Source organism: Oncorhynchus kisutch, linkage group LG29 (assembly GCF_002021735.2).
Source record: "Oncorhynchus kisutch isolate 150728-3 linkage group LG29, Okis_V2, whole genome shotgun sequence".
In the NCBI taxonomy this organism is placed as follows: Eukaryota; Metazoa; Chordata; class Actinopteri; order Salmoniformes; family Salmonidae; genus Oncorhynchus; species Oncorhynchus kisutch.
The window spans coordinates 35,050,970-35,075,031 of NC_034202.2; the positions used below are offsets into that span (position 1 = coordinate 35,050,970).

Genomic DNA, 24,062 nt, shown 5'->3' on the forward strand with positions numbered 1-24,062 from the left:
CTACGCGATTACGTCATGCACGCTCGCTCGTGGTACTGTGAGGAATTGTCCCAGCAGCACCCCTTCGCCTGCCTCCGCCCCACCAGTCATGCTACGGACAGGACCGCAACATTTTCAGCCAAACTACAAGGAAACATAAACACAAAGTCTCCAATTTCACTGAACATACCAAGTGGAACGATTCTTCTTCTAGACACATCTGGTGCCGCGACATTTCATTTGGTTAGCGGATGTACGCATGGGAGTGATCCGGCAAAAGAAAAGGCAGAAGGTAAATCAGGCTATCGTTTTCATCCAGATTGTTCTTCGGTGCACTGTCTGCTGTGACTGGTACATTTACTGTCACTAAAGCTTTGCTATCGATAATCTAACTTACAGGAATGAAATACAAAATGATAATACTGATAGCATTGAATATGTGAATAAGATACAAAACATGTTAGTCTAACTCTTTATTACTGTACATCTGAATAGGTTTGGCCTTTGTAGCTGGCAACCTGGGTTGAACGTGTCATGATGTCGGTATAGCACGCATACTGAGTCATTCATTAGACTAGAAGCAGTCTGTGCGATGCATCCAGGTAGCCTATTGAGGACGGAACGCAAATTCAATGTACATTGACTGTGTGCCTGAGGTATAGAATGTTTGCAACACTTACACATATTTTGTTCCGTGGTAATTATTAGTAGGGAGTAGAATACTTTGTTTTAAAAAAAGCATGCAGCCTACAATTTCAGGTAGAACCATAGTTATAGGCCACAGTTGGCTAAATTTGTAGCTACGGAGTTATTACATAGGTTATTATTATTACATAGTTATTACATAGGTTATTATTATGACATAGTTATGACATAGGTTATTATTATGACATAGTTATGACATAGGTTATTATTATGACATAGTTATTACATAGGTTATTATTATGACATAGTTATTACATAGGTTATTATTATGACATAGTTATTACATAGGTTATTATTATGACATAGTTATTACATAGGTTATTATTGGTCTGGTGTAAAGTCATATGTGCTCAAATGTTTTGTAGCTAATTAGCAAAATATACAAATTAAAAAATATATGTATCATGTAAATGCAAGAAATGAAAACATTTTGACAGTCAGCCTCAAATAATATTAGGTTATTTGGCCTACTGAAAAGCCTCACTATGTCCCAGCTAGGCCCACAGTTGTTTAACTCACCCATGTCATCTTGCACAACACAAATGCCCTATAATCAGTTCTGACCACTAGATCATATTATTTAAATGACATGTTGGCAACTGTGGGGTCATAGCTAACCCGTGGGATGAACCAGTGGTTTACAGTTGGCAGCTGCCCATTGCGCCATTGCTGAGGGACCATGAGGCTTTTCTAGGTCACCATCTATCTACTAACTAGCCACAAGACTCTCGACATACCAGTGTATCTGTCTGCCCTTACCAACGTGTGTGTGAGAGAGAGTGTGTGCATGCGTTTGAGTGTCTAACATAGGGTTGACTGCAATATTTTTTCCTGATTGTACGCGTCTCAGGTCTGCATGCTGTTAGTGGCTGCCGATCTGAGCTCTACCTGACAAGGATCAGGTGAAACACAGCCTTGTCCCCCAGGCATTTCATTGTGAACGTTCCAAGGGGAGATGAATCAGGCTGTTTTTCTTCTTTCTTTTAACCACCCAGAACAGCACAGCTTTATAACTTTGAATTCAGGATTGGTATGTAGATGTGGTGTTGTATGCCACTCAAGCACTACATCTGCTGCCCCGGGTAGAGTTCTGCTGCAGCCCACTAAGAGGGTACTGCTCACTCTGAGTCAGATTCAGCATGCCCTCCACTCTGTCCATGTTATGGCTGGCCGGCTCTGGGAACCATGGAATAAAGGGAGAAAGCAGGACAGAGTCATATCGCCCAAGGTTCCTCTATGTCATCCAGCATCACGCAGATTACTGTTATGGCCTAGAGAGATTGTGTGGGCGTTGGAACAGCGTTGTGTTTGCTGTGTGTGTGTGTGTGTGTGTGTGTGTGTGTGTGTGTGTGTGTGTGTGTGTGTGTGTGTGTGTGTGTGTGTGTGTGTGTGTGTGTGTTTGCCAGCTAACAACGTCCACTTTGTCCCATAACTACATCATTAATTTAGTTTATTACATGCTATCATGCAACTATAATGAAATAATGGTTCCACATGAATTGGTCTGTTATTTGTGAATCTTTCCTAATGTATAGTTATTTCCCTCTCTACTCTAGAACTAGTTGTAATAGCAGTAGTGCTATAACATGCCCTAAGAACATAATCTGATATGATATTATCATAATATTCAAATTCCTCTGTTCTTTCTCTCCTCAGGTTGTATCCTATTCATTAGTGGCAGCACGGGGGGAGGAGCCATGAGTGAAGGGGAGGGGCTCTTCCACAGCGTGCAGGTGGGTGACTCCACCTTCACTGTGCTGACCCGCTATCAGCAGCTCCGCGCTATCGGGTCTGGTGCCCAGGGCATTGTCTGGTGAGTGGGCATGGTACAGCCACACTGTTATTTAAACTCCTCACAATCATCCTGTTGTTGCATTGACTGTGAACATGATGAGTCATTCCTTCAATAGACGGTGGAAGACTTTGGTTCCACAGTAATCAAGTTGTGGTGTCCTATTTTCATGGAAAACAGTGATAAATCAGATGGCGTCTCCTTTCCTCCCTCTCCTCTGTGTGTCTGTCTATGTAGCTCGGCCCTGGACAGTGTCCTTGGGGTTCCTGTGGCTGTGAAGAAACTGAGCCGGCCCTTCCAGAACCAGACCCACGCCAAGCGGGCCTATAGGGAGCTGGTGCTGCTCAAGTGCGTCAATCACAAAAATGTACGTCACTGTGGACATGCTCAGCTGTCCACGTATGTGGGTCTTTTAGACATCATCGTTATGGCAAATTCCTTTGTGTGTGACATCATCGGCTAACTATACTGTATGTGTGTGTATGAAATTATTGATTTAGTCTTATATCACCAAATGAGTGTCATATTTCTGTCTCCTGATATATTGTCTCTTCTCCTCCAGATTATTAGGCTCCTGAATGTCTTCACACCACAGAATTCACTGGAGGAGTTCCAGGATCTGTAAGTTGGCTGCAGGCTCATATTTTTTGCTTATCCTTCTATGGTAAGCATTATTCTCCTCATCACTGCTGCTGGGCTGCACTGCCTCCTTCCTATGAGGGGTCTGTTGCTTGAGAGAGAGAGGATGCTATGTAATCACAAGCTTAGTAGTGACCTTCAAAGCGCATACACATTTTAACACATTATTATACATAAAAAAGATCTACATGACCGTATTGCAGGAGACAAAAGGAAATAACTGAGAAATAACCTCAATGACCGTATTGCAGGAGACAGAGGAAATAACTGAGAAATAACCTCAGAGTAATATATAGAGGGATACCTTAAAATGAAAGTTTAAATAGTTTTCAGGAATAAAAGAGATCATATTACGACTTCCATTATGTATATGTTATAAAACTCTAGATTTCAGTGGGCGCGGCTACATAATAGAGGAGTCGTGGTTGGCTGGACCAGATGTAAGTTCTGGGATCTTATGAGTGGTTGTCCCATGAAGTTAGATAAAGGACTCTAGATGGATATAAGCAGGTTTAGCATGGACATTGATGGGGAGTAGGGCTGACCCCATTTAGTCGACTGGTCGATTTTTTTGGTCGATAGGCTGTTTGTCGACCAAGATCTTTTTTTGTTGAGCACACGAGACACCTGTCTGATTTGCTCCTTTCTCAGTGTTCTAATCATGCAACGGTCCAAGAATAAGGGGAGTGTGGCTCAGATGCACAAGGCACATCTCTCTCCAGCCATTTTGTGTGTATTTGTTGTTTCATAACTTCATTATGAGCATTATTTGCTGTGTCTATCAATTCCCCATTACATATATCACCAGTAGTGGCCTACATTTACTGTTAATTCCCATAATTTCTAATCTGCCATGTTTATTTGGTTATGGTCATTTCTGTTAGGCTAATGCATTCAACATGTTAAATCAGCAGAAAAAGAAACGTCCCTTTTTCAGGACCCTGTCTTTCAAAGATAAATCGTAAAAATCCAAATAACTTCACAGATCTTCATTGTAAAGGGTAGATCTTCATTGTAAAGGGTTTAAACACTCTTTCTCATGCTTGTTCAATGAATCATAAATAATTAATGAACATGCACCTGTGGAACAGTCATTAAGACACCAACAGCTATCAGACGGTAGGCAAATAAGGTCCCAGTTATGAAAACTTAGGACACTAAAGAGGCCTTTCTACTGACTCTGAAAAACACCAAAAGAAAGATGCCCAGAGTCCCTGCTCATCGCTTGAACGTGAATTAGGCATGCTGCAAGTAGGCATGAGGACTGCAGATGTGGCCAGGGCAATAAATTGCAATGTCCGTACTGTGAGACGCCTAAGACAGCGCTACAGGGAGACAGGATGGACAGCTGATCGTCCTCGCAGTGGCAGACCACGTGTAACAACACCTGCACAGGATCGGTACATCCGAACATCACACCTGCGGGACAGGTACAGGATGGCAACAACAACTGCTAACATCTCTCCATCAGTGTCAGACTGTCCGCAATAGGCTGAGAGAGGCTGGACTGAGGGCTTGTAGGCCTGTTGTAACCGGCAACAACTTCACCTATGGGCACAAACCCACCGTCGCTGGACCAGACAAGTCTGGCAAAAAGTGCTCTTCACTGATGAGTCGCTGTTTTGTCTCACCAGGGGTGATGGTCGGATTCGCGTTTATCGCCGAAGGAATGAGCGTTACACCGAGTCCTGTACTCTGGAGCGGGATCGATTTGGAGGTGGACGGTCCGTCATGGTCTGGGGCGGTGTGTCACAGCGTCATCAGACTGAGCTTGTTGTCATTGCAGGCAATCTCAATGCTGTGCATTACAGGGAAGACATCCTCCTCCCTCATGTGGTACCCTTCCTGGAGGCTCATCCTGACATGACCCTCCATCATGACAATGCCACCAGCCATCGTTCTGTGCATGATTTCCTGCAAGACAGGAATGGCCAGCGAAGAGCCCGGATCTCAATCCCATTGAGCACGTCTGGGACCTGTTGGATTGGAGGGTGAGGGCTAAGGACATTCACCCCCAGAAATGTCCAGGAACTTGCAGGTGCCTTGGTGGAAGGGTGGGGTAACAACTTACAGCAATAACTGGCAAATCTGGTGCAGTTCATGAGGAGGAGATGCACTGCAGTACTTAATGCAGCTGGTGGCCTCACCAGATACTGACTGTTACTTCTGATTTTGACCCCCCCTTTGTTCAGGGACACATTATTCCATTTCTGTTAGTCACATGTCTGTGGAACTTGTTCAGTTTATGTCTCAGTTGCTGAATCTTGTTATGTTCATCGTACAAATATTTACACATGTTAAGTTTGCTGAAAAGAAATGCAGTTGACAGTTGCAGACGACATTTCTTTTTTTGCTGAGTTTATTATTACAGTCATTTACCGCATGTGAGAAACACATTTTTGTTAATTACATCCCATTTAGGAGTTGATTGGTCTGATTAGTATAATTCCGGCTCTCTCCAATTGGATAACCACACGGCATGAAAGGGAAAAAAGTAATGCTCTTATCCAGTGGAAACGTCATAAAAAACTTGTGTACTTCTTATTCCTTGCACAAATAGCCTACAGCTGTGTCTGGCCCGAGCTCACTGGTGGGGGAAACTCTGAGGGCCCATAATATTTTATACAATGCTGCAAGTTTGCTAGCGTGAGTTTCGAGCTGACCAAGTTGATAGTTGATACATTGTTGTAAGTTCGTTGCAAACAGGCCATGCGTAGCCAATGTGATTTTAAATTTTTTCAGGATATTTTCTACCTGCAGGCTTCAATGTTTTGTTTGTTGGTTTTATGTAGGCCATTCTTTTTACATGGTTGGCTATGGCAATAAAAATTACTTTTAGATTTGTATATTTTAATTTAGATTGAAATAGAATGTAGATTAACCACAGACAATGATTTTGAGATACAAAGACTATTACAAATTAAATGAAACTGTTCCACAAAAATGTGCATATGAAAATCATAACTGGCACGCAGATTGGTAGAAATGGTAAGATAAATTTGCTCTCCAAATGGAAAAGGTTGCAGACCGCTGGTGTAGCCTGTTACTGGCATCTTCAGGAGCATAACGGCAGAATCTGCGAAGGCCAGCAGCTGCAGGAGGAGGGCCGGGAACAGGTTTTTGAGACTATCTTGATCTCTGGCTCCCTCTTGAGTCATTTGTGTATCTTAATTATTTAATCAAGCAGCGTGCTTGAAGCAAGTTCAGTAGATATACATAGGATTGCACATTTTGGGGAATATTCAGTGGTGGAAACTTTCAGTGGGAATTACCCGAAATATATGGGAATTAACAGAAATATATGCAAATTAATATTGATGCCATTTAAATGTAGATGTTTGTTGCATTGGATATATTTATCATATCATATGGAGACGGAAACATAAACCTTTTACCTTATCATAAGTAGACATAATTGCAAATGCTTCCAATAGAAATTTAAAAAACTATTTAGTTACGAATTTAACTTTAATAATTAAATGAGTTGACCCTTCACATGGGATGATTTCACTGAACAACAAAAGAAAGGGAATATTGAATGACCACCAATGATCCATCGCATCTCCCAAAAACATTATCAACATACATCTGTAAAATGATAGTCTAGAAACTCAAGCTTTGGTTGTCTTCCTCTCAGGCTCCCATGTCTTCTCCCTGGACCTCCTCAATGTCCACACCACTTGAACATCAGACTGCCTCATCTTCACTGTCACTTTCCAACCTGGTTGAGGATGGCTCATTGTCAGGCTCAAAAAGCCTCAAATTTGCCCGGATGGCCACCAATTTTTTAACCCTCAAAAGCATCTCATTAGTGTGCAAGATCTTGAGAATCAGCTGCACATGTGATGGAAGAATGCACTGTGCATGCAGAAGGTTGCAATTCCATTGAATCGGGGATAGTTTAACCAAAATATGCCACAAGACCTAAAATTGCCTTGTGTATCCCACAAAAAAGGTTCACTGTTATAAGCTAACTTTTTTAATAAATATAAGCAAAATTCCCCATATTCCAAGGTTTAACTTCCCTTGGAAAATTTCCGGAAAGTTACCGTCCCTTTGCAACCCTGCATATAGATAAGTTTATTTTATTAAATCACATATGGTGTTTCTATATATGGACAAATGCACGTTTTACAATTTCGATTAAATGATTGGTCGGGAAAAATGATTGGTCGACCATTAGGCACAGCCCTAATGGAGTGGTCTATCTAACTCTATGGGTGGTCCCCTCTGTCTGTTTGCCAGCTACCTGGTGATGGAGTTGATGGATGCCAGTCTGTGCCAGGTCATCCACATGGATCTGGACCATGAGAGGATGTCCTACCTGCTTTACCAGATCCTCTGTGGCATCAGACACCTGCACTCCGCTGGCATTATCCACAGGGTCAGTCATTGGCTGGTCATAAATGGTTGTGAATATGTGTTGTATGCAGATAATAACATAAGCCATGTAGACATCTACTGTACTTGCCTAATCATCATCACTATCATCACTAACATCACCACCATCATCACCACCATCGTCATCACTACCATCATAATCACCATCATCACCTCCACCATCATCACCACCATCATAACCATCATCACCACCACCATCATAACCATCAACACCACCGTTATCACCCCTATCATCACCACCATCATAACATCATCATCGCCATTGTGACCAACATCATCACCACCATCATCATCATTGGTGGTGATCACCATCATTACCTTCACCATCAACGTCACCGTCATCACCACCACCTCCATCATAACCATCAGCACCACCACCATCACAACCATCATCATCATCATCACCATCATCATCATCATAACCATCATCATCACCATTATAACCATCATCATCACCGCCATCACAACCATCATCATCACCACCATCATCATAACCATCACCATTATAACCATCATTCACCACCATCATAACCATCACCACCATCATTATCATAACCATCATTCACCACCATCATAACCATCATTATCACCATCGTAACCATCATCATCACCACCATTGTAACCATCATCATCACCACCAGCATCATAACCATCATAACCACCATCATCACCATCATAATCATCATTAGCATCATAACCATTATCATCCCCACCGCCATCATAACATCATCATCATGACCATCATCACCACCACCACCATCATAACCATCATCATCATGACCATCATCACCACCACCATCATCATCATCACCACAAGCATCATAACCATTATCATCATGATCATCATCACCACCATCATCATCATCATCATCACCATCAATTTATTAACTTTGTTTGTATCTCCTCTAGGACCTGAAGCCCAGTAACATAGTGGTGAAGTCTGACTGTACTCTGAAGATCCTGGACTTTGGGCTGGCCAGAACAGCCTGTACTAACTTCATGATGACCCCTTATGTTGTTACCCGATACTACAGAGCACCAGAGGTCATCCTGGGCATGAAGTATAAAGAGAATGGTAAGAAATGCTCAAGGATATTACCTTCTATTCTTACTTCCCACCAACAGAATAAAACACTATTAGTTACTTGATTATAAATGTCTGTCTTGCACTTGACCATCTATGGCTGTTCTCCTTTTACCAGCAGCAAGGGTCCATGGTTATGGTGCTGTGTGAGGTGAATCTGTGTGATGTGTGTGTAACCTCTATGTTTGTTTTCCTCCAAGTGGACATCTGGTCAGTGGGATGCATCATGGGAGAGATGGTGAAGGGCAGCGTTATATTCCAGGGAACGGATCGTATCCTTACCCAGTTGATCTATGACTCCCTATATGCTGTCTTTACATCTATAATATTACCATTGTGTCTGTGGGTTTAAACTCTATTTGGTTCACTTTTAGAGACTTTGTATAATGTGTTTGCCAGGTTGACTTCTGCATGGCAAGGTCAGGCATGTCAGGACGTTCTTTCCCACATTCAATTGAAACAACAACATCAGCTAGCTACTTCCTTAGCATACAGGCATTTCATTCACATTGATGAATTGATGGCCCGTACTAACTCGAAAAGTCTGGATCCTAATTGCTAAAGCCTCTTGCTACTTGCAATAATCAATATCCCATTTCCTATGTTCCTGAACCTCCCCCTGAGGTATAACTAGGTGTTTTGCATTAGTTTGTATATGTGTCCTGAACCAGCTCCGTAACAGACATTGACCAGTGGAACAAGGTGATTGAGGTTCTGGGCACGCCCCCCATGGAGTTTATGAACCGTTTGATGGAGACTGTGAGGAACTATGTGATGAACAAGCCCCAGTACCCAGGGGTCAGCTTCTCTCAACTCTTCCCTGACTGGGCCTTCCCGGCAGAGACAGAGCAGGATCAACTCAAGAGTAAGACTTATACCACCTACAGATGTCTACACACATTCTCTCTCTCTCTCTCTCTCTCTCTCTCTCGTTTGCTCTCTCTCGCTCTCTCTCACACTCTCTCTCTCTCTCGTTCTCTCTCACACTCGCTCTCGCCCACTCTCTCTCTCTCTCTCTTTTTATTGTTTAGCACCTTCCTATCTGATATGCTTCTGACTGAAATATGTTGACAGACATTGGCATATTTTCTGCCTTGTTATCGCTGCAGCCAGTCAAGCACGGGACCTGCTTTCCAAGATGCTGGTGATTGACCCAGAGAGCCGTATTTCAGTGGAGGATGCCCTGGATCACCCCTACATCCACATGTGGTACGACCCAGGAGAGGCTGATGCAGTGAGTCTGGCTGTAATATAATAATAAGATCACCCCTACATCCACATGTGGTACGACCCAGGAGAGGCTGATGCAGTGAGTCTGGCTGTAATATAATAATAAGATCACCCCTACATCCACATGTGGTACGACCCAGGAGAGGCTGATGCAGTGAGTCTGGCTGTAATATAATAATAAGATCACCCCTACATCCACATGTGGTACGACCCAGGAGAGGCTGATGCAGTGAGTCTGGCTGTAATTTAATAATAAGATCACCCCTACATCCACATGTAGTACGACCCAGGAGAGGCTGATGCAGTGAGTCTGGCTGTAATATAATAATAAGATCACCCCTACATCCACATGTGGTACGACCCAGGAGAGGCTGATGCAGTGAGTCTGGCTGTAATATAATAATAAGATCACCCCTACATCCACATGTGGTACGACCCAGGAGAGGCTGATGCAGTGAGTCTGGCTGTAATATAATAATAAGATAAGCCATTTAACAAATGATCAGGCAGTCATACATTTGTTATGGGTGGTTCTGGGAATCAAACCCACTATCCCTGCTTGACAAGAGCCTTGCTTTACCAACTGAGCTACAGCTAGGAAGGTGAAAGGTGTTCATCAATGAAAAGTTTAAATATTGAGAGAGTGAAAGACTATCCTAGCAATGTGATCTGAAGAACTGCAATATCCTAGCAACGTGATCTGAAGAACTGCAATATCCTAGCAACGTGATCTGAAGAACTGCAATATCCTAGCAACGTGATCTGAAGAACTGCAATATCCTAGCAACGTGATCTGAAGAACTGCAATATCCTATGTTTCCCCGAGTAGTGGCTGAACAAGGACATATTAATGATGAATCTAGCTTTTTCTATACATCTGCAGGACAGAAAGCTCAGGGGAGGTGGTGTGTGTCCCTTTGTTAACAACAGCTGGTGTGCAATATCTAATATTGAGGAAGTCTCAAGATTCTGCTTGCCTGAGTTAGAATACCTAATGATAAGCTGTAGAACATACTATTTACCAATTGAGTTTTCATCTACAGTTGAAGTCGGAAGTTTACATACACCTTAGCCAAGTACATTTCAACTCAGATTTTCACAATTCCTGACATTTAATCCTAGTAAAATTCCCTGTTTTAGGTCCGTTAGGAAAACCACTTCATTTTAAGAATGTGAAATGTCAGAATAATAGTAGAGAGAATGATTTATGTCAGATTTGATTTCTTTCATCACATTCCCAGTGTGTAACATGTTTACATACACACAATTAGTATTTGGTAGCATTGCCTTTAAAAAAATTCTAACTTTGGTCAAACGTTTCGGGTAGCGTTCCACAAGCTTCCCACAATAAGTTGGGTGAATTTTGGACCATTCCTCCTGGCAGAGCTGGTGTAACTGAGTCAGGTTTGTAGTAAGGCCTCCTTGCTCACACACGCTTTTTCAGTTCTGCCCACAAATTTTCTATGGGATTGAGGTCAGGGCTTTGTGATGGCCCCTCCAATACCTTGACTTTGTTGTCCTTAAGCCATTTTGCCATGTGAGATGTTGCTTCAATATATCCACATCATTTCCCTTCCTCATGATGCCATCTATTTTGTGAAGTGCACCAGTCCCTCCTGCAGCAAAGCACCCCGACAACATGATCCTGCCACCCCCGTGCTTCACGGTTGGGATGGTGTTCTTCTGCTTGCAAGTCTCCCCCTTTTTCCTCCAAACATAACGATGGTTATTATGGCCAAACAGTTCTATTTTTGTTTCATCAGACCAGAGGACATTTCTCCAAAAAGTACGATCTTTATCCCCATGTGCAGTTGCAAACCGTAGTCTGTCTTTTTTATGGCGGGTTTTGGAGCAATGGCTTCTTCCTTGTTGAGCAGTTTATCAGGTTTTGTCGATATAGGACTCGTTTTACTGTGGATATAGATACTTTTGTCCCTGTTTCCTCCAGCATCTTCACAAGGTCCTTTGCTGTTATTCTGGGATTGATTTGCACTTTTCACACCAAAGTACATTCATTTCTAGGAGACAGAACACACCTCCTTCCTGAGCGGTATGACGGCTGCGTGGTCCCATGGTGTTTATACTTGCGTACTATTGTTTGTACAGATGAACGTGGTACTTTCAGGCATTTGGAAATTGCCAAGGATGAACCAGACTTGTGGAGGTCTACAATTTTTTGTGGACTACAGGGAATTGATGGACAAGCAGTGGAGCAGGTCGAGAGCTTCAAGTTTCTCGGTGTCCACATAACTAAGGATAGTATCATGGTCCACTCACACCAACACAGTCATGGGCACGACAATGCCTCTTCCCCTTCAGGAGGCTGAAAAGATTCGGCATGGGCCCTCCGATCCAAATGTTATACAGCTGTACCATTGAGAGAATTTTGACTGACTGCATCATAGCTTGGTATGGCAACAGCTTGACATCTGACCACAAGGCGCAACAGAGGGTAGTGCATAGAGTTACCTGCCATCTAAGACTTCTATACCAGGCGGTGTCAGAGGAAGTCCATAAAAATGGTAAAAGACTCCAGCCACCCAAGTCATAGACTGTTCCCTCTGCTACCACACAGCAAGCGGTACCGATCGACCAAGTCGGGAATCAACAGGACCCTAAACCACCCAAGTCATAGACTGTTCCCTCTGCTACCACACAGCAAGCGGTACCGATCGACCAAGTCGGGAATCAACAGGACCCTAAACCACCCAAGTCATAGACTGTTCCCTCTGCTACCACACAGCAAGCGGTACCGATCGACCAAGTCGGGAATCAACAGGACCCTAAACCACCCAAGTCATAGACTGTTCCCTCTGCTACCACACAGCAAGCGGTACCGATCGACCAAGTCGGGAACCAACAGGACCCTAAACAGCTTTTACCCCCAAGCCATAAGAATGATAAATAGTTAGTCCGGGTAGCTATTGGTTAACTATTTAACTATCTGTATTGACCCACTTTGCACTAACACTTTTGACTCATCACATACGCTGCTGTTACTCTTTATTATCTATCCTGTTGCCTAGTCTCTTTAGCCCTACCTATATGTACATATGTACCTCAATTACCTTGTACCCCTGCACATGGACTCTGTACTGGTAACCCGTGTGTATAAGTTATCGTTACTCATTGTGAATTTATTCCTTGTGTTATTATTTGATATTTTTCTATTATTTTAAAAATGAAAGAGTTCTCTGCTTTGTTGGGAAGCATTTCACTGTTAGTCTACACCTGTTGTTTATGAAGCATGTGACAAGTACAATTTGATTTTCTATTCCTCTGTTTGTGTCAACTCCTTGTAACACTCATTTGGGCTCACACGGTCCAACTGTCTATAACTGTCTGTGTATGCTGTGATTACGTCTGTAGCCACCACCACAGATATCTGATAAACAGCTGGAGGAGCGAGAACACAGCATTGAACAGTGGAAAGGTATGACAACTGTTTTGTTTGTATTTTACCTTACTGTCCCTTCCCCCACAGCCATTATAGACCTTCTGCTACCTCTCTGTACAAGGATGGTTTATGTGTTTATGTTTTGGCAGCCCATAGCCTGCCTTCCATCAGCCCATAGCCTGCCTTCCATCAGCCCATAGCCTGCCTTCCATCAGCCCATAGCCTGCCTTCCATCAGCCCATAGCCTGCCTTCCATCAGCCCATAGCCTGCCTTCCATCAGCCCATAGCCTCCCTTCAGTCAGCCCATAGCCTTCCTTCCTTCAGTCAGCCCATAGCCTGCCTAGCTCATGGCCTGCCTTCCATCAATCCATAGCCTGCCTTCCATCAGCCCATAGCCTGCCTTCCATCAGCCCATAGCCTGCCTTCCATCAATCCATAGTCTGCCTTTCATCAGCCCATAGTCTGCCTTCCTTCAGCCCATAGCCTTCCTTCAGTCATCCCATAGTCTGCCTTCAGTCAGCCCGTAGCCTTCCTTCAGTCAGCCCATAGCCTTCCTTCCGTCAGCCCATAACACCTTCCTTCAGTCAGCCCATAGCCTCCCTTCAGTCAGCCCATAGCCTTCCTTCCTTCAGTCAGCCCATAGCCTGCCTAGCTCATGGCCAGCCTTCCATCAGCCCATAGCCTGCCTAGCTCATGGCCAGCCTTCCATCAGCCCATAGCCTGCCTTCCATCAATCCATAGCCTGCCTTCCATCAGCCCATAGCCTGCCTTCCATCAATCCATAGTCTGCCTTCCTTCAGCCCATAGTCTGCCTTCCATCAGCCCATAGTCTGCCTTCCATCAGCCCATAGTCTGCCTTCCTTCAGCCCATAGTCTGCCTTCCATCAGCCCATAGTCTGCCCTCCATCAGCCCATAGTCTGCCTTCCTTCAGCCCAGAGTCTGCCTTCCATCAGCCCATAGTCTGCCTTCCTTCAGCCCATAGTCTGCCTTCCTTCAGCCCATAGTCTGCCTTCCATCAGCCCATAGTCTGCCTTCCTTCAGCCCATAGCCTTCCTTCAGTCAGCCCATAGCCTGCCTTCAGTCAGCCCATAGCCTCCCTTCAGTCATCCCGTAGTCTGCCTTCAGTCAGCCCGTAGCCTTCCTTTAGTCAGCCCGTAGCCTTCCTTTAGTCAGCCCGTAGCCTTCCTTCAGTCAGCCCACAGCCTGCCTTCAGTCAGCTCATAGCCTTCCTTCAGTCATACCGTAGTCTGCCTTCAGTCAGCCCGTAGCCTTCCTTAAGTCATCCCGTAGTCTGCCTTCAGTCAGCCCGTAGCCTTCCTTCAGTCAGCTCATAGCCTTCCTTCAGTCAGCCCGTAGCCTTCCTTCAGTCAGCCCATAACCTGCCTTCCATCAGCCCATAGCCTTCCTTCAGTCAGCCCATAGCCTGCCTTCCATCAGCCCATAGCCTGCCTTCCTTCAGCCCATAGTCTGCCTTCCTTCAGCCCGTAGCCTTCCTTCAGTCAGCCCGTAGCCTTCCTTCAGTCAGCCCGTAGCCTGCCTTCAGTCAGCCCATAGCCTGCCTTCAGTCAGCCCATAGCCTTCCTTTAGTCAGCCCATAGCCTTCCTTTAGTCAGCCCATAGCCTTCCTTCAGTCAGCCCATAGCCTTCCTTCAGTCAGCCCATAACCTTCCTTTAGTCAGCCCATAGCCTTCCTTCAGTCAGCCCATAACCTTCCTTCAGTCAGCCCATAACCTTCCTTCAGTCAGCCCATAGCCTTCCTTCAGTCAGCGCATAACCTTCCTTCAGTCAGCCCATAACCTTCCTTCAGTCAGCCCATAACCTTCCTTCAGTCAGCCCATAACCTTCCTTCAGTCAGCCCATAGCCTGCCTTCCGTCAGCCCATAGCCTTCCTTCAGTCAGCCCATAACCTTCCTTCAGTCAGCCCATAGTTTGCCTTCAGTCAGCCCATAGCCTTCCTTCAGTCAGCCCATAGTTTGCCTTCCATCAGCCCGTAGCCTGCCTTCCGTCAGCCCATAGCCTGCCTTCCATCAGCCCATAGCCTTCCTTCAGTGAGCCCATAGTTTGCCTTCAGTCAGCCCATAGCCTGCCTTCCTTTAGCCCATAGCCTTCCTTCAGTCAGCCCGTAGCCTTCCTTCAGTCAGCCCGTAGCCTGCCTTCAGTCAGCCCATAGCCTGCCTTCAGTCAGCCCATAGCCTTCCTTTAGTCAGCCCATAGCCTTCCTTTAGTCAGCCCATAGCCTTCCTTCAGTCAGCCCATAACCTTCCTTCAGTCAGCCCATAACCTTCCTTTAGTCAGCCCATAGCCTTCCTTCAGTCAGCCCATAGCCTTCCTTCAGTCAGCCCATAACCTTCCTTCAGTCAGCCCATAACCTTCCTTCAGTCAGCCCATAGCCTTCCTTCAGTCAGCCCATAACCTTCCTTCAGTCAGCCCATAACCTTCCTTCAGTCAGCCCATAGCCTTCCTTCAGTCAGCCCATAGCCTTCCTTCAGTCAGCCCATAGCCTTCCTTCAGTCAGCCCATAACCTTCCTTCAGTCAGCCCATAGTTTGCCTTCAGTCAGCCCATAGCCTTCCTTCAGTCAGCCCATAGTTTGCCTTCCATCAGCCCGTAGCCTGCCTTCCGTCAGCCCATAGCCTGCCTTCCATCAGCCCATAGCCTTCCTTCAGTGAGCCCATAGTTTGCCTTCAGTCAGCCCATAGCCTGCCTTCCATCACTGTGAGTCAAGGACACCTTTCCTTTCATTTCTTCCAGAGCTGATCTATGACGAGTTGATGGACTGGGAGGAGAGGAACCAGAATGGAGTAATGAAGGAGGACTGTGCAGGTGAATGACCATGGATACTGTGTGCTTCTGACATGTTTTTAAAGTATCTCCCTGTTGCTGAGGGGCTTTAGAAATGACATTTACAGGATACCTTCCCCAATGTTCACTGTTGGTGAGATCATCTTGGTCCTTATAATCCTTACTCACTTTCTCTAAGCCCAAAAATGAAGACAAATGTTTTTGTTCTCAAGAGAAGGTCAGGGTGTGAGTCACACTGCCATATGTTTTGATGATGTCATACTGTGTATCACTTCATGGGCCCTTATCTCTCTCTCTTTCTCTCACTCTCTTTCTCTGTCTTTCTCTCGCTCACTGTCTTTCTCTCTCTCTCACTGTCTTTCTCTCTCTCTCTCTCTCTCTCTCTCTCTCTCTCTCTCTGTGCTGTAGATGAAGTGGTGAACCACAGTGCTACAGCTTCCCAGTCATCCTCTACGAGTGACTTCTCCTCAATGTCCACTGAGCAGACCTTGGCCTCTGACACCGACAGCAGCTGTGTTGACACCCTCACAGGGGCGCTAGAGGAGTGACAGTGAACCTCTTTCCACCCCGGCATCTGTTTTTTTTTTTTCAATCATCACTAACTATCCATCTTCTTAGGTAGCACTTTTCACATGACTTTATACTGTCTATTTTCACTTTGGGTCCCGCTGGATGGTAAATCATTCAACCGCTTTTCTTTTTTAAAATGAAAATGATTCCGTTTGATTCCTCTGTTGTAAATAGTCCATTCATACTGTACCATGGTTCAAATAAGTCATGCACCTCTAGACTTGTTGTCCAAGCCAAGAGCACACGCTGTTCAATGTGTAGTTTGACCACCTTCAGTTTCAGTATAAAGTACTGTATATGCATTAAACTAGGGCTAGGCTATAATGTCTTATGGCTGTTTTGTCATCGGAAATATCTAATGATGAACAAAAGACATTGCTGCATGTTACTACAAATGAATACTTGACTACACATAGAAGCAGCTGTGATGCAAGATCTTCATGTATTTCCATCCAGAGGACATTAGCCTCCTCTGTGTGAAGAAACAGTACTTGGCTCTGGTCTGGGTCTTTCCTAATGAGAGTAAAGAGTGATACATTTTATGCATGTTATGTGTGTTCATGTACATAAGTATCTATCTATACTGTATACTGTGTGTTTAAATGTATTGATTGTTGTGATGCTGAGACTGGGTTTTACAGCTGATCCAAATATGCTGAGGCATACAAACTGTACAAAATACATCCATTTATTCTGGAACAAACTATTGTTAAAATGCAATGGGAAACATGTCAGAAATGTGTTGATGTTTGAAAGATGTATTATAATGAAACTGAATGGGAAAAAAGGTGAATGGTGGATACATTGCACTTTCTAGACAATTTCAGCTTAAAGTCATTCCAAGAAAAATATTGATTAAAAGAGGGATACAATCATGCATTCTGTTCTTTTTCAGATTTCTTTCAAAAAATTGTATAACTATCCAAACTCCCCCGAAACACAAGCAAGTGTGTCATCTTCCCATCAGTCTTGAGTCTGCATTTTCTTTCCTTTTCTGTGCAATCTCTGTCCTCCAGATACCCTCTCATTCTCAATCCTTCAATGGGCAATGTTGAATCTAGCCTCTAATGCTTTACTGTGTGTTGATTGACTTCATAGCGATACGTCTGTTTGTGGAACCTCTAGAACCTCAGTGTGGTGACAGGAGAAATGTTCTTGTGATACCTGACCGACAGATCCATGCTAATGTCTTTGCCTCAGTCCTGCTGGGAACAAACTGGACTGGAGCTGTGTTCATGGTGGCAGTCTGCTAGGAACAAACTGGACTGGAGCTGTGTTCATGGTGGCAGTCTTCTAGGAACAAACTGGACTGGAGCTGTGTTCATGGTGGCAGTCTGCGAGGAACAAACTGGACTGGAGCTGTGTTCATGGTGGCAGTCTGCTGGGAACAAACTGGACTGGAGCTGTGTTCATGGTGGCAGTCTGCTGGGAACAAACTGGACTGGAGCTGTGTTCATGGTGGCAGTCTGCTGGGGACAGACTGGACTGGAGCTGTGTTCATGGTGGCAGTCTGCTGGGAACAAACTGGACTGGAGCTGTGTTCATGGTGGCAGTCTGCTGGGAAAACTGGACTGGAGCTGTGTTCATGGTGGCAGTCTGCTGGGAACAAACTGGACTGTAGCTGTGTTCATGGTGGCAGTCTGCTGGGGACAGACTGGACTGGAGCTGTGTTCATGGTGGCAGTCTGCTGGGAACAAACTGGACTGGAGCTGTGTTCATGGTGGCAGTCTGCTGGGAAAACTGGACTGGAGCTGTGTTCATGGTGGCAGTCTGCTGGGAACAAACTGGACTGTAGCTGTGTTCATGGTGGCAGTCTGCTGGGGACAGACTGGACTGGAGCTGTGTTCATGGTGGCCCTGAGAAAGATAAAGTGCATTCAGAAAGTATTCAAATCCCTTCACTTTTTCCACATTTTGTTATGTTACAGCCTCAAAATGAGATGAAATTGTTAGTCTTATTCTAAAATGGATTAAATACATTTTTTCTCATCAATCTACACACAATATCCCATAATGACAAAGCGAAAACAGTTTATTTTTTCAATGAAATAAATATATCTGAGAAAGATATCTAGATCAACTCCATGGAGCACACAACACCACCCCACAACCTCCCAAAGGCTTTTTCCTCTGGGTTATTGTTTTTCACTGAGTGAATCTAATGTGTGAGGGACATTGAGTGGGGTTGTGTATCTCTGGTTTGTGCAGTTTAGTAATATACAAGGCTGAAAATCTGAACATAAGTCTTGACAATCTTGCTCCTGTAAGCTATTACTAAGATATGGGGTAGGTCGACTCTTAAATCATCATTGTAAGGTCCCAATCAGTGATGTAGTGGTAAGAGAAAGATGTGGGTAAACTCTGATCGCCGGGCCGCCGTGAAAAAAGTCACGCTCTCAAAATAAAAGGTGGGTAAACTGTGTTTACTTGTGTTTATAGTCCACTGGTCCCAATCATACTGACCAAACCCTGTGTTTACTACAGTCCACTGGTCCCAATCATACTGACCGAACCCTGTGTTTACAGTCCACTGGTCCCAATCATACTGACCAAACCCTGTGTTTACAGTCCACTGGTCCCAATCATAATGACCAAACCCTGTGTTTACAGTCCACTGGTCCCAATCATATTGACAAAACCCTGTGTTTACAGATCACTGGTCCCAATCATATTGACAAAACCCTGTGTTTACAGATCACTGGTCCCAATCATACTGACCAAACCCACCCTGTGTTTACAGTCCACTGGTCCCAATCATATTGACAAAACCCTGTGTTTACAGATCACTGGTCCCAATCATATTGACAAAACCCTGTGTTTACAGATCACTGGTCCCAATCATAATGACCAAACCCTGTGTTTACAGTCCACTGATCCCAATCATATTGACCAAACCCTGTGTTTACAGTCCACTGGTCCCAATCATATTGACAAAACCCTGTGTTTACAGATCACTGGTCCCAATCATACTGACCAAACCCACCCTGTGTTTACAGTCCACTGGTCCCAATCATACTGACCAAACCCTGTGTTTACAGTCCACTGATCCCAATCATATTGACCAAACCCTGTGTTTACAGTCCACTGGTCCCAATCATACTGACCAAACCCTGTGTTTACAGGGTACTGGTCCCAATCCAAACCCTGTGTTTACAGTCCACTGGTCCCAATCATACTGACCAAACCCTGTGTTTACAGTCCACTGGTCCCAATCATACTGACCAAACCCTGTGTTTACTACAGGTCACTGGTCCCAATCATACTGACCAAACCCTGTGTTTACAGTCCACTGGTCCAAATCATACTGACCAAACCCTGTGTTTACAGTCCACTGGTCCCAATCATATTGACCAAACCCTGTGTTTACAGTCCACTGGTCCCAATCATATTGACCAAACCCTGTGTTTACAGTCCACTGGTCCCAATCATACTGACCAAACCCTGTGTTTACAGTCCACTGGTCCCAATCATACTGACCATAACCTGTGTTTACAGTCCACTGGTCCCAATCATACTAACCAAACCCTGTGTTTACAGTCCACTGGTCCCAATCCAAACCCTGTGTTTACAGTCTACTGGTCCCAATCATACTGACCAAACCCTGTGTTTACAGTCCACTGGTCCCAATCATACTGACCAAACCCTGTGTTTACAGTCTACTGGTCCCAATCATACTGACCAAACCCTGTGTTTACAGTCTACTGGTCCCAATCCAAACCCTGTGTTTACAGTCCACTGGTCCCAATCATACTGACCAAACCCTGTGTTTACAGTCCACTGGTCCCAATCATACTGACCAAACCCTGTGTTTACTACAGTCCACTGGTCCCAATCATACTGACCAAACCCTGTGTTTAAAGTTCACTGGTCCCAATCATACTGACCAAACCCTGTGTTTACAGTCCACTGGTCCCAATCATACTGACCAAACCCTGTGTTTACAGTCCACTGGTCCCAATCATACTGACCAAACCCTGTGTTTACAGTCCACTGGTCCCAATCATACTGACCAAACCCTGTGTTTACAGGGTACTGGTCCCAATCCAAACCCTGTGTTTACAGTCCACTGGTCCCAATCATACTGACCAAACCCTGTGTTTACAGTCCACTGGTCCCAATCATACTGACCAAACCCTGTGTTTACAGTCCACTGGTCCCAATCATACTGACCAAACCCTGTGTTTCCTACAGTCCACTGGTCCCAATCATACTGACCAAACCCTGTGTTTAAAGTTCACTGGTCCCAATCATACTGACCAAACCCTGTGTTTACAGTCCACTGGTCCCAATCATACTGACCAAACCCTGTGTTTACAGTCCACTGGTCCCAATCATACTGACCAAACCCTGTGTTTACAGTCCACTGGTCCCAATCATACTGACCAAACCCTGTGTTTACAGTCCACTGGTCCAATCATATTGACCAAATCCTGTGTTTACATTCCACTAGTCCCAATCATACTGACCAAACCCTGTGTTTACAGTCCACTGGTCCCAATCATACTGACCAAACCCTGTGTTTACAGTCCACTGGTCCCAATCATACTGACCAAACCCTATTGGTCTATGTTACCTTATGGCTTTATCTCTATCACTCATTTTGTTATCAAACAATCAATACAGACACTTTGTCTGGTTTGCTGTTTAATGCAATCAAACTTGTTGAATACACATTTCTTCAAGACATAGATACATAGTGAAGTCTATAAACTGGAGGTAGAATCTGTTAGATTGACCTGTCCCTACTGCTTGTGTGTTCTCTGCTGTGCAATGCCATGTATGGGCGCCCACTGGTGGTCTTATTCAGAGATGCATCACTGATGACTCCTTAAAAGTGCTACACATAAGATTTTTTCCTCAAATTTTTGCATCTTCATTTAAAAAAATGTCCAAAATATATCTGCCGGTAATAGTGAAATTATAGTGTGTCGCAATATTACTGACCCGCCAGTGTTGTGATTGGCTGGTGTATTCGCCTATTGATTACGTTTCCGCCACAGCAGCATGCTAAACTAGGAAAGCTGTTCTGACTTTGTGGCTGGGATATCTAGTGGAAATCACTAATTTCTTGGTTTAGAAAATGCTACACGGTTCGGCTCAATTTCAGTTTATGTGAAAAAAACAAATCACTGAATAGTGACCAAAACCAAAAGTAGCTTTTGATTTGGTCCACCAGTTTCAAACAGCTGTAAAAAATTATATTGTTTGTTATTGAAAAGAAATTTCACAGCAATTTAGATGGTACATTGATTCCCTACACTATGCAGTGATTGTTTTCTCACATAAACTGAAATTGAGCAAACAGTGTAGAATTTTAGCAACCAGAGAATGACAGAGCAATTTCCACTTGATAACATAGCTACAAAGTCAGAATAGCTTTCCCAGTTTGAAAACAGATGCTGCACCGGCAGGATAAATCAATAGGTGAATATCACAGCCAATCACAACACTGGCTGGTCATTAATACAGTGAAACACCATCATTCCACTATTAGTACCGGATATATTATGGCATTTTTTTCTGAAATTACAATGCAAAAATAAATCCTGTGTTGCACCTTCAATATGTTCCATTATATTCGTCCTGTCTGAAAAATATGCAAAAACTCAAGAGATGATTATCACTTGACATCAAAGGAGGACAAAAATCAATTCTGCTCAATAAAATGCTATTGCTATAGACAGGATCTATTGCTTAAGTCTTTGGTTATTTTATGTCATACAAGTGTGTGTGTTTGCGTGCTTGCATGCGTGTATCAGTGTGTGTGTGCGCGCACGTTCCTCTGCAACATGATTTAGTAAAAGTATGTTTTATTATTCAGGACGTTAATATTGCACTATACATATTGGTTTCGTGGAAAAGCTACAGAGTATTTTCAGGTGGTGTACTGTTAAAAGCTGTGACTCACCCTGCCCTGTCACAACAAAGTGAAATAGTGTTCAGATGGGTCCCAAATTATAATCCTTCATATTTATAGCAGTGTGAAATACCTGCATCAGTAATATGAGTCTGTGCTCAGACACCCTCATAGACAAACTCAGAACATGACCTCAATACTTGGAAGCACTAAATCAAATCCTATTTAAGATCAGCTTTCACACAATGTCTAAATGGCTGTGGGATCTTGTCAGAGACTGGGAATAGTACATATAAAACCTTCGCTCTTCCTGGCCTCAGCGCTCAGCTCTCCAGGGGTGCTAACCCTAACCTTCGCTCTTCCTGGCCTCAGCGCTCAGCTCTCCAGGGGTGCTAACCCTAACCTTCGCTCTTCCTGGCCTCAGCGCTCAGCTCTCCAGGGGTGCTAACCCTAACCTTCGCTCTTCCTGGCCTCAGCGCTCAGCTCTCCAGGGGTGCTAACCCTAACCTTCGCTCTTCCTGGCCTCAGCGCTCAGCTCTCCAGGGGTGCTAACCCTAACCTTCGCTCTTCCGGGCCTCAGCGCTCAGCTCTCCAGGGGTGCTAACCCTAACCTTCGCTCTTCCTGGCCTCAGCGCTCAGCTCTCCAGGGGTGCTAACCCTAACCTTCGCTCTTCCTGGCCTCAGCGTTCAGCTCTCCAGGGGTGCTAACCCTAACCTTCGATCTTCCTGGCCTCAGCGTTCAGCTCTCCAGGGGTGCTAACCCTAACCTTCGCTCTTCCTGGGCTCAGCGCTCAGCTCTCCAGGGGTGATAACCCTAACCTTCGCTCTTCCTGGCCTCAGCGCTCAGCTCTCCAGGGGTGCTAACCCTAACCTTCGCTCTTCCTGGCCTCAGCGCTCAGCTCTCCAGGGGTGCTAACCCTAACCTTCGCTCTTCCTGGCCTCAGCGCTCAGCTCTCCAGGGGTGCTAACCCTAACCTTCGCTCTTCCGGGCCTCAGTGTTCAGCTCTCCAGGGGTGCTAACCCTAACCTTCGCTCTTCCGGGCCTCAGTGTTCAGCTCTCCGAAGGTATCAAAGAACTGCTCCATCTCCCTCTGCAGAGTGGTGTTGCGGCGGTCGGCATCGGCCCTGGCACGCTCCACGTTGCGGATCTTGATCTCGGCCACACTGTGCCAGCGGCGCTGCTGCTCCAGGCTGGTCCGCAGTCCCACCACCTCCCCCTGGAGGGCCTCGTTACGCATCTCCAACCTGGGAGAGACAGGACAGAGAAGTACAAGGAGTCACACACAGAGGTTTCACTCTGCTGGTACTACAGGACTGTGGTGTAACATGTAACATGTAGGACTAATATGTTATTGTAACCTGGCACACGTTGAAGATTCTATATAGACTGTACACTGAGTGTACTAAACATTAGGATCACCTTCCTATTCTTGAGTAGAATTCATCAGAGCATGGACTCTATAAGGTGTCAAAAACTTTTCACAGGGATGCTGGCCCATGGTGTCTCCAATGCTTCCCACAGTTGTGTCAAGTTGGCTGGATGTCCTTTGGATGGTGATGGACCATTCTTGATAAACACAGGAAACTGTTGCTTGAAAACCCAGCA

The 24,062-nt window shown here is 44.8% G+C and overlaps 2 protein-coding genes across 5 annotated transcripts in view; one reads left to right on the plus strand and one right to left on the minus strand.

Annotated features, from left to right (window-relative positions):
- Nucleotides 1-17,477, plus strand: LOC109878717 (mitogen-activated protein kinase 9). Of its 2 annotated transcripts, none has more exons than XR_004206149.1 (12): nucleotides 1-271; nucleotides 2,341-2,497; nucleotides 2,714-2,843; nucleotides 3,039-3,097; nucleotides 7,361-7,499; nucleotides 8,426-8,591; nucleotides 8,801-8,872; nucleotides 9,283-9,465; nucleotides 9,710-9,809; nucleotides 13,200-13,263; nucleotides 15,980-16,051; nucleotides 16,439-17,477. XR_004206149.1 is itself a non-coding variant. In XM_031809149.1 (12 exons), exons 1-12 carry the CDS (start codon nucleotides 16-18, stop codon nucleotides 16,576-16,578), a joined length of 1,563 nt encoding a protein of 520 aa, XP_031665009.1. In that variant the 5' UTR covers nucleotides 1-15; the 3' UTR covers nucleotides 16,579-17,477. The 2 variants fall into 2 exon arrangements, 1 of the variants encoding a protein (XP_031665009.1); XM_031809149.1 differs by having other exon boundaries at nucleotides 9,710-9,834.
- Nucleotides 17,268-24,062, minus strand: part of LOC109878716 (rho GTPase-activating protein 24) — a 14,067-nt gene continuing 7,272 nt past the window's right edge. For 2 of the 3 annotated variants that reach the window (XM_031809147.1, XM_020470924.2), the window contains exons 7-8: nucleotides 23,484-23,701; nucleotides 17,268-18,456 (exon numbers count right to left, since the gene is read on the minus strand). In XM_031809147.1, the coding sequence (XP_031665007.1) occupies nucleotides 18,446-18,456; nucleotides 23,484-23,701 (229 nt within the window). In that variant the 3' untranslated portion in view covers nucleotides 17,268-18,445. Of the gene's footprint in view, nucleotides 18,457-23,431; nucleotides 23,702-24,062 lie in introns of all 3 variants that reach the window. The other variant, XM_031809148.1, reaches the window with a different exon arrangement.